Consider the following 11,730-nt stretch of genomic DNA (forward strand, 5'->3'; position numbering starts at 1 on the left):
ATAAAGAAATAATAGTTAAATCAATACTATATCTTGAACAACAAATCTCAAAAGATCTTTAGATTTATTTTTTTTTATTTCGACAATTTTGTTTCACGAAATTCTGCAAATTTTTTCTTGTGTTTACTACAACAAATGTCAAAGATCTGCACCGCAATAAATTTGCCAAACTTCTTTGTTTCAAAGTCAAACCAAAACAATGAAATTCCAATACACTTTTGACTGCAAATTTTCCGCTTGAGAGGAAGTGGAGCGGCGGCTGGGAATCGGGAATGCGGTACCAGGAATGGGACCAGGAATGCGGTGTAACAGCTGAGCAGGTGCTGTGCGAGCAGCAGCTGTTACCGTTATGCCTTGCTGTGAGGTATGACGTGTAAAATATTTTATATAACTCATTGATCAGAGTTCAAAAGAGAATTATGTATATGATTAATGAAAAACCCTGCACTTTGTAAATAAAAATAATTTACAAAACGTGTGACATCTACTAAATTTGTTTTCCGGTTTTCAGCAATGAATTTTACATTGAAAGGCTGCATGGACTTGTAAATAAATATTATTTACAAACGTTTGACATCAACAGCTACTAAATTTGTCTTCCGGATTTTCAGCAATAAATTTCAAATTGAAAGGCTGACAAACAGCTGCCTTTTACCTAGCTGACAGCTGGTTAGTTATCAATTTTATACGAATCCGGTAATTTTTAATCTACAATGAAAAAGTCGTCCTTCAACCTCTTCCAAAAAATTTTCCGTTAATCCGCCATTCAACAGAGCTATTTAAAAATTCTATTTAGATTTCATGTATTAAAATAAAAATTCGTCGTGGTGCACAATAATTTGGTTTCACAGTCAAATTATTCATATTTTGGAGTATTTTGGAAGTATACCTAAAAAAATAACTCAGTACTCACTGCAGTGAGTGACAGAGAGCGCATTTTCTCGTCGACATAAACGTGGTCACGGACGGACAGACAGACGGACAGACGGACGGACAGACAGACGGAAAGACGGACGCGGACGAACATGACGAGCACAATAGCGCCTTTTTTTCCATAAATGAGAAAATGCGCTAAAAAAAAGTCCCTCGCAACATTCTTGGCAATAAATCGAAAGTAATTCCCACAAAATACTGTTGGTACCGACACAGTTCAAGAGTGGAATTAAAGTTAATATACTTAGTGAAGGAATCCCATAGGGAACCACTGGGCCCGTGTGGCGGTTGGCCGAGATGCCATTGTGCCATTTGCCGCGTCCGCGCGGGCCTCGTGGCGCGCAGGGACACGGGAGGCATCGCCACGTGGGCGCCACGCGATGCCGCGCGGGCCGTTGCTTCCGGTGCCGGGCACGCCGATGGCCCGCGCTGGGCGCTTGCCTGTCACAATATATGCTATAGTTATAATTATATTAAAAATGAATGGATGAAAATTAATTAGAATCTATGCTATATTTACAGTGATTTTAAAAATGAATGGATGAAAATTAATTAGAATCTATGCTATATTTCCAGTGATTTCAAAAACTAGTGAATTAAAATTTATTAAAATCCATGCAATATTTACAGTGATTTTAAAAATTAATAGATGAAAATTAATTAGAATCCATGTTATATTTACAGTGATTTTAAACATGAATGGATGAAAATTAATTAGAATTTATGCTATATTTAAGGTGGTATTAAAAATTAATGGACGAAAATTATTAACTTATCGNGCTTAATCGCTGCATCAATAACAATCTATGATATTTGAATTTATTCATGGCGAGATATTTTTTGCATATATTACCAGCATCTGAATTGACAGGATTTCACACATATACTGAGACATTTTACAAATACTCAAAATATTGTCGTTTATTTCAAATTATATTTTTCTACACATGAATTTTCATGAATAATTTTTATGATAATACTTTCTGGAAAAATTCTTACTACACAGAGAGACGCTTTTATTTTTAATGTACACACACGCAAAAACTACCACCAATCATCAGGCGATTATTCTACAAATTCCGCTGGATATTATTAAATCAAATTAATTGTTTTCAAAAACGCTTCAATTAAAGAATCTTTGCCGTTCCCATTGACATTTAATTATTTATTTTCCATATCTTAAACATTTTGAATAGAAATAATATTAAATATAATTTTAGCAAGCACTTAGAACTATTCTGCCTTTCCTCGGAAAGATACTTTAATTTAAATAAATTTGGACAGAATCCACCGGTTCTTTTAGCTTGATTTTTTACGAATTATGGTGAATTATCTTGGGTTGATGCGATGTAAAATCTAGTAAGCATTCATATTCTTTTAAAAGAGTTATAAACAAATTGATAGTTTGATAAGCTTTTTACTTTGGACCCTCACTTCAGGTCTCCGCGACTCAGATGTTAAAATTTCTGCAGAAGTTAAAATTTCAGTAATACTTTATGTTATTATACAATAAGGCGTTGACTTTAAGCAGAGATATATATCAATGACTGCAATAAGTTTTCTATGAAAATTTCGTCGTTATCAACGAAACTATTTACTTTATAATCCGCCTGAAATTTTGAGTATAGGTACTCAGATTTTGATTCCAATTTTGTACGAAATTTTGAGTATAGGTACTCAGATTTTGATTACAATTTTGTCTGAAATTTTGAGTATAGGTATAACTCATATATTTATTACAGAGCACGGCAGCTGCACCCAGTAAGTTGGTTGTGCGGAGAACGCGCGTTCGGCCGGGAATGGGAATCTCCCCTCTGGGAATCTGGGAATGCTTGGGAGAAAATGAAGTAATTCTCCCACATTTGTTGGAGGGCAAATACCAGCGTGTGTTGTGGCACACCCGGACCAGACTACTATACAGCATAAAACATGTGTTGTTGTGTGAGCAATAACTCTGTTCACGCTTTCTGTATGAAGTTGTAATTAATAAAACCGGTAAGCTCAAGAAACTTGCATCTGACAATTACACTTACAACAATAAATTAAAATTCCAGGATGATGTTATTTGCTACATTTCTCTTATTCAGAAATAAAATTTTCGAACGGGAGGGGTGATATAATTTTATCCCGCCAAACATATTCAAATACGTTTTTATTTTCCTATTGAGTACCTAAACCAAAGTTGGTAATTAATAATTATCGAATACATTGTTTTCGAGATAATTTTTGGCTCTCAATTTGCATTTTATAGTTATTCTCCATTGCAGGTCAAAAGACTATCAAAAATAATAAATAAATCTGAATTAGCTCATTCATTGATACAACCACAATAAAATGATATCATATTGATTGTTAAATGACTTCACTTCTTCACAAGAACATCATCGTTGTTAGAAATAACAACAATAATTAAGTTCTAATTTAACATATTTAGTGGATGTTAATGGCTGATCGTATACTTGCATTCACATTTTACAAAAATAGCAATAATATTAATAATAATAATTTGAAATAATTAGACTATCCTGGCCCAAGCAAGTAAAACACTTAGCATTACGCGCTGCATCTCAAATGTGTTGCTATATCAACAAAAAGACAATATTGCATCAATCAAAAGCTTCGTTGTTGATACAAGTTATTAAGTCACTACTAATTTGTAAGAATATTAGCTATAAAGTAGCAAGATATGTCGTTTAAAGATATGGGCACCAACGCAACTTCCATCAGGAGTGAAGGTTTAGACTGTATTTGGCTCGTGCTTTGAACGGGCGCTATTTAAATTTCAGCTATGAATTAACAGATAATTTGGTTTCGTTCATTTTATTGGATTGAAGTAGATGCCTTCAGAGCTAATCACACAAAAGTGTGTCTGAGGTCCAGTAATTTATACCGTTCTAAACAAACAATTTTTACATGACAAAGAAATTTTTAATATATACAAATCATTTAACAGGTTGCATTAAAACGAATCGGAGAAAATTATTTCCTTAAGAGGGCATTCAATATTCATTACAATTAACAAGAAAATTAAGGATTTCCGAGGGGCCAGAGTTTTAAAAGATACTATGGTTTAATTTATTACTTCTATAAGCACGATTGACAGGTGGAATCTTTGAGAAACTCTATCCCAAACGGACAAACTGTACCCAGCAAAGTTCTCATTTCACGTAATATGATGTGTTACTTAATTACATGTGGCGAATTGACACTTGAATTCAAATCATTCAAAAAATTTGGCGAACCATTCAAGTTCCAATGGCGTTCAAATAATAACAGGAAATGAATGGCATGAGTTTCTACGGGGCGGCAGAAAGCACGCGTTGGCAGGTGGCACGCACGGGTCTCTGATGCCTGGGAAAATTGCTGCAGTTCACACGCTTCAATCGGTCCCGCTCAACGTAGCTGCCAGCTACCATTTTATTATTTAATTGTAAAACAACCGTTCCAAATGCTGATTTTGAACTATAAAACACTAGTAAATGATTGTAAGTGTTAAGTTTTATCAATGTATGTCAAAAGAAAATACAAAGTGTATAGTTTTTCGCTTTTATTCTTTATTTCTAACAGCTGATGCCGCGAAAGGGGCGGAGACTGACGCGCATCCGATGGTCGCTGGCAACTGCATCGGAAGGTATATAAGGGGAGTCGAGCTCGTGTTCCATCATTACCTGAAACGCTCGACTTTGCGTTAGACTTGCACGAGAACTGCAGATTTGTGTTGCTGCGGCAATTTCCTAGCTCTCAACTGATCTCACTGCTATATCGGTGCAATGGCTCCTTACTGTGACGTAAACGTTGAAGATGTCGAGCCGATGTCTCGTACATACCAGTATCGCAAAGTGATGAAACCATTATTGGAACGTAAACGAAGAGCTAGAATAAACAGGTGTTTGGATCAACTCAAAGACCTTATGGTTGGTGCCTTACAGAAAGATGGTGACTCCATCACCAAACTCGAAAAAGCCGATGTTCTTGAGTTGACCGTGAACCATTTGAAGAAGCTCAAACATCACAACGCATTGGCCATCCCAGCTCGCTCACATTCTCAAGAAAAATTCAACAGTGGTTTCCGCCAGTGCGCCAGTGAAGTGTCCAAGTTCATAAAATCTGCACCTGGAATCGATGTACAAGTTTCAAATAGTCTCTTGGGTCATTTAGGAGGTGTTATCAACCACTTGGATGAGCTCGCGTGCTCCATTCAGAATTCATCCGTTCAACAGTCATCCACGTATAGCACCACCAACACCTCTTCAACAACCCCAGTCACCGTGAGCATCCCGAGCAAAATGTACACCCCACCAGCCAGCCCTGATCACACCTTGCACCAACCTAGACCCAGCGCTGCTCAAACTGGAGTTTCATCCGTCAGTCGATCTGCGGAATCTTCGTTTGTACCAGTCCACCCTCAAGCCAGCTTGCACCCGAGCTTCCGACCATCCAACGACTGCAGTTACAAATTAAATTCTTATTCTCAGCGACATCGCGTGAGTCCACTCGCTCCTCCGAGCCCTCCTTTATCTGTCGGTTCTCCATCACCTGTTCATCACTTCAACAGTCGTCCTTCATCATCTTCTTCTTCCGTTGAATATCCAGCATCTTCCCCGAAATCAACTTCACTCTCCCTCGGCCTGCTCAGCTCTTGTCAACATCCAGAAATCACAGACGGACCAATTTGGCGACCCTGGTGACTCGGCGACTGCCCGGCGATTTTGTTTAAATTTGAACCACATTGTACCTGATTGTAGACTGCTTAACATTCGATTGCACTGTTATATTGTAGTCTTTTTAGGGTTTTCAACTAAGCTGACTTTATGTTGAATGCAAGCTTTTCTTGATGTGTTAATCGAATTTTTGTAATTGTCTACAATGACTGTATTGTACCAAACCTCAGGAATTTCTAAGTTTGGAATTGTTATGCTGAAAGTCTAGGGCATTTGTGCGCCGAGGTTCGTCGACTGTTGTTCCATTACTTTCTTTGGGACGCCTACGAAATTTTCGTCTGTGATATGCTGTGATAAGACATTTATACATATTTTTATCTATTACATGCCTTTTATGAATATATATCGATTACTTATTCATTTGTTTGATTCCCCATATTTATGCATTTTTTTTTATTTGCGAGTCCAAAAACTCATTTAGAAAAGATGTTCAGAAACATTTTTAAGAATAACGCTTGGAGGATTGAAAAGACGCCATGTTATTTAGTTTACCAACATAAATTAAGAAATTAAATTATTTTTTCGTCACGTCAATTCAACTGAAACGATAAAATATAGCAGATCGAAAATATTTTCTTGGAATTTCAAAACAAACCAATTTTGCGTGCAAACGACTGCAGAAAAGTCAGAATATTTTCAATTAACAAGGAACTAACTTAAGTTTGCATTGAAGGCAATTTAAATCTAATACTTTTAAAATCAGGTTACTGCAATTTTAGAAACAAATGAATTGAGTTTGAGGAAAATTGTGCAACAGTATAAAATGATGATGGATGACCTACAGACTTAAATCTACGGAAATACACTGCACATTCTGAATACGTGCCCTGCTGCCAGACACGGTCTCGCCACGTCTCAGGACGCGCGAGTGCATCGAAGATTTCAGATGACAACCAGTATCGCAAATTATCGTTAATAACTCAATTCTAGGATCATTTATCGCCCACCTCAAAGAATATCGCTCATAGAAAAGTGTCCTTGAAATAAATTTTAAAACATTGATTTCATAGACGAGAAATTCACATAAGCCTGAATGGTGAGACCAAAAATATGAGCTGAATATAATTTTTCTATAATTCCAATCGCATTTCTATGCAAGAAATGAAATGAGTTATTTGATGCCAATTTGACAAATACTCCATGAGGCCAAAGAAAAAATAAATTTCATGTTGCTAGACACGTATTACATATCATTTAGTGAAGCCTTGACAGAGCAGTGCGTTGGGCGGTCTAGGCACAGAATTTGAAATTATATTTCCATTCCTTTCAAAAATTATATCATTATAATAATAATTTACTTCAATTAAAATTGTTATCGGAGCTACACTAAACTTCACTATTTATCGAACGCATAATAAGACGTCAAACAAGCAACACTATATTCTGGGTTTCGTTCCACTGCGTGCTTTTGTCATCAATTAAATTTTCAACTCAATTTTTCGTTCAAAAAGCAAAATTAAGAAGCCGAGCAAATTCAACAAGAACAACGCAAGCAAATGTTCCCGCAATTTATGGTGCCAAAAAATTTGATGGTAATTATGGAATAGAATTTATTCGTATCTTATAAAAAGGTGACTATAAAAAATGTGGTTTAGAAGCTCTCGACAATAATCAAACTAGTCAATTCAAAACTGGTAACTAAGATTTGTTATCACAAATGAAACAGCTGTGTGCAAAGAATTATAATCGCGGTGTTGAACAAATGCTCAGCAATGAAACTCAAAAAATTTGCTCCCTTTGAAAACTGGACTTTTTTATATCACGTAAACAAATTGTTGAGCAGTATGTGTACGTGCGAAATAAGCATGCCAGATATGAATGATCGAGAACATTGAAGCCCAAATTAGCAATGCTGAAAACAATTCTACACTGTGAAGTCGCCATTTAATGTCATTACTCATCAGGATCACAAAATTGGTCTTGAATTATTATTTAAATCTTGCATGCCAAGTACATGAAGTACAGAAAAAAACTCTACGGTAAATTATCTTCGTCTTTACCGCGTGATTTTGCAGGCATTTTACCCGTGTAAAACACAAATGTAAACACCAACATTGGAGCTCGATTCAAAAATATAAAGAACGAGATAAATCGACTAAAAGCGAACCGACTGAATCACCCATTGAAAAAAAAGTAATTAATCAAATCAAAATACAATGGATCTCAAAATTTTGTCTTTATATATCAATTATATAAATGTACGATGTTTTTGGATTCCTTTTGACATTTCAGGTTGAGAAAAACAGCTCATCAGATTATTTTTTTAACTATCACTTGAACCTAGTGTTCTAGGCTGTGGTAAATTTTTAACATCGATTTTCAAAAATATTTTGTACATACTTCGCTTTTTACTGGCTCACAAACATCGCTAAGCCAAATTTTTAGACAATATTTACACGTTATCATGCACACTTTTTCGCTCATTGCGCCAATGTTTTAATATAATAATAATTTATGTATAAAAAAAAATTATTTCAAATTATTAATTCAGGAACATTAGAATTCATGGAATGTATTCATGAACCATGATACTTATTTGCATGAACTACTCATTTGTCTTTATGAGGATCTTTGCAGCCATATCATACGTTTAAATTGCATATAATCTATTTTTTTTTTAATTCCAACTCTCAAATTTTCTCGTGCGCATTCCATGAAAGCGGTCATTGAGGTCGGCCGCTCGTATGGATTCAATTAAAACGCGAATTTTTTATTTTTTTTTTATCATCAACGCCTCATATTATTGTTCATCACACCCCTCTATTAATGAAAAAATATATAAATCTATTCCATGTCATGTTCCAAAAATCTATTTTCTCATCATTAACTCGCGAAAATAATCTATTTGATTTAATAATTTTTATCATTAAGTTTTTGATAAGAATTACTGTTTAGTTATTCATTAATATTATAATTAGTAAATATTACCATATTAGATAATATAATATAATAAACAATATAATTTAACATATAATGAAGACACAATCTAAAGACAAGTTGACATTGTTAACAGTTGTTCATAGGATTCGAAGGGGTCATTTTTTTATAAAGTTAATTCACAATCTAAACTATCACATATCACAATCACAAGCAAGCTACGTGTCATGCGTGTGACACGCATGACGCAGCAACGCAAGTTCAAGACGTCCGACGTCGCACGCCAAAACGTGGGAACGTCTTAGCAATAGCGGCCGCAGCGAGCGCCTAGCGTGCGTGCGCTCATACAAAACCAATTATACTTCAATAATTACTAGTATCATTATGTCATTGCGAGGTTATGGATAAAGGAGATTAAGAAGTTCAGAATTTCCATCGATCCTGTTATTTTTGAACACAGTAATTTTTATTTTTATTTTTTTTAAGAATTTATATCAGACTTACAATTAAGTTTAGGGTTGCAAGCGTTAATTTCCATCGATCCTGTTATTTTTGAATAAAGTATTTTTTTAATTATATCAACTTACAATTAAGTATAGTGTAGCAAGCGTTAATTTCCATCGATCCTGTTATTATTGAATGAAGTAATTTTCAGGAAAATTTATATCTGACTTACAATTAAGCATAGTGTAGCAAGCGTTAATTTATATAGATTCTGTTATTTTGGAATAAAGTAATTTTAAAAAATATATCTGACTTACAGTTAAGTATAGTGTAGCAAGCGTTAATTTATATCGATTCTGTTATTTTTGAATAAAGTAATTTTTCGAACAATGTTTATAAGCCTTACAAGTGGAGAGTAGCAAGCGTTAATAAATAGATTTTTTTCCCGCCGGGTTCTCAATTGATTCTAATAATTTTGTAGTAATCTGGTATTTGTTATTGAAATTCAAGGTATAATTTTTTCTTGGTTTATTATCGATTATTGTAGACGTCGATTATTACGTAAGCCGATTAGCACGGACGTCGATTATCACGGACGTCGATTATTATTATGCCTGTTGCAATCGTTGATGCGTAGAAACACCATTCCAAAACAATGATCCTACACAAATTTTTCAAAATGTGCTAACTACGACGCCTGAATACGAATTAAGAATGTGATGACATTCGTCTGATCGAATTATGCGTCGTATAAACGTTGAGAACGAAACGTCACCATAACGTAACGCATGCGTCGCGGTAGGCAGGAGACTACGGACGGACGACTCAAGCGACGTCGAGGACGTTAAACCGACGCATGTTACCTGTAAGGCGTGAGGTTCTCAAGACGAACGACGCATGTGACTCTGAGGACGTTAAACCGACGCATGTTACCTGTAAGGCGTGAGGTTCTCAAGATGAACGACGCATGTGACTCTGAGGACGTTAAACCGACGCATGTTACCTGTAAGGCGTGAGGTTCTCAAGATGAACGACGCATGTGACTCTGAGGACGTTAAACCGACGCATGTTACCTGTAAGGCGTGAGGTTCTCAAGATGAACGACGCATGTGACTCTGAGGACGTTAAACCGACGCATGTTACCTGTAAGGCGTGAGGTTCTCAAGATGAACGACGCATGTGACTCTGAGGACGTTAAACCGACGCATGTTACCTGTAAGGCGTGAGGTTCTCAAGATGAACGACGCATGTGACTCTGAGGACGTTAAACCGACGCATGTTACCTGTAAGGCGTGAGGTTCTCAAGATGAACGACGCATGTGACTCTGAGGACGTTAAACCGACGCATGTTACCTGTAAGGCGTGAGGTTCTCAAGATGAACGACGCATGTGACTCTGAGGACGTTAAACCGACGCATGTTACCTGTAAGGCGTGAGGTTCTCAAGATGAACGACGCATGTGACTCTGAGGACGTTAAACCGACGCATGTTACCTGTAAGGCGTGAGGTTCTCAAGATGAACGACGCATGTGACTCTGAGGACGTTAAACCGACGCATGTTACCTGTAAGGCGTGAGGTTCTCAAGATGAACGACGCATGTGACTCNGAAGACCTGCACCAGCAGCCACGCCACAGCCCAGCGTGTGAAGACCTGCACCAGCAGCCATGCCACAGCCCAGCGTGCGAAGACCTGCACCAGCAGCCACGCCACAGCCCAGCGTGTGAAGACCTGCACCAGCAGCCATGCCACAGCCAGGCGTGAGAACGCACCTGTTGTCTTCAAATTCTCTCGCCTCCGAACAACGAAGTGAGAATGAGAAGATCTTTCAGATTCTTGACGGTCATGTTCTGCAACCGCAGGTCAGCTTCTTCACTGTCACGGTCAATGATAACTGATTTAAATTGGCAATAATTTGTCGTTTGGGAATGGTCCATTAGTCTTAAAGAACATGTTGGCCAATCATGCAGTGTGATACGTTGGTGAGAAATAAAAAATTAATAGCACGTATTAGTAAAGTTAATATTTCAAACTTTTATCGTCCATTTCAGCTCCATTGAAGCGTCTATTTTGAGTCTTTGTAGTTGCTAACAGATGGATACAATTCGAAGTATTGAAGTTTGTTACTATTTTCTATAAATAAAAAGGAAAAATAATGCACCAATATGACGCTCATTAAACATATTCACGCTTAAAATAGGTTCTGCATTACTTATATCAACCATTCCAGCGTTCTAGCGATTTCGTCGCGCAATAGTAAGCAAAATTGATATAGTAAATACGCTTATACGCTTTGACTTTTTAATCGTGACCAGGCACAAGTAGAAATGGGAATTTTTTCCAATTTTTGGGCTTTAATTAAGGAGGCAATTTAATGCGATTTCCTGAAATCATAATGTAGATGACACTCAAATATTTCAATTATTTACCCTTTTTTGGATATTATAAAACAAAAATATCGAAATGTCAATATCCGGAAGTATGTGAAAAAATCAATAATTACTTTCATTCAGAAAAAAATTATCATAAATCCAGCGTAGATGACCGTCCTCTATAATATAACCAAGACCGTTGGCGGTGCAGTGGATCATTTAGATGACAAAGGGCAAAAAATAAAGGCGGCCACCGATATAATGGCGGACACTGATGAAGAAGCGCAGCGGAGCGCGCCGGCGCGAGACGCTCGGTCGCAGAGCGTGTACGTTGCGGCCAATGAGAAGACTTCCTTTGCAGGATTTCCTTTTATTATTAAGGGG

At 36.7% G+C, this 11,730-nt stretch overlaps 1 protein-coding gene across 1 annotated transcript; it reads left to right on the forward strand.

The window, feature by feature from the left end:
- Window positions 1–4,613: 4,613 nt before the first annotated feature.
- Window positions 4,614–6,003, forward strand: LOC108680568 (enhancer of split mbeta protein). The gene has a single exon (XM_018169432.2). The coding sequence runs from the start codon at window positions 4,704–4,706 to the stop codon at window positions 5,619–5,621; it is 918 nt and encodes a 305-aa protein (XP_018024921.1). The 5' UTR covers window positions 4,614–4,703; the 3' UTR covers window positions 5,622–6,003.
- Window positions 6,004–11,730: the final 5,727 nt, after the last annotated feature.

This window comes from Hyalella azteca, unplaced genomic scaffold, assembly GCF_000764305.2.
Source record: "Hyalella azteca isolate HAZT.00-mixed unplaced genomic scaffold, Hazt_2.0.2 contig17560, whole genome shotgun sequence".
In the NCBI taxonomy this organism is placed as follows: Eukaryota; Metazoa; Arthropoda; class Malacostraca; order Amphipoda; family Hyalellidae; genus Hyalella; species Hyalella azteca.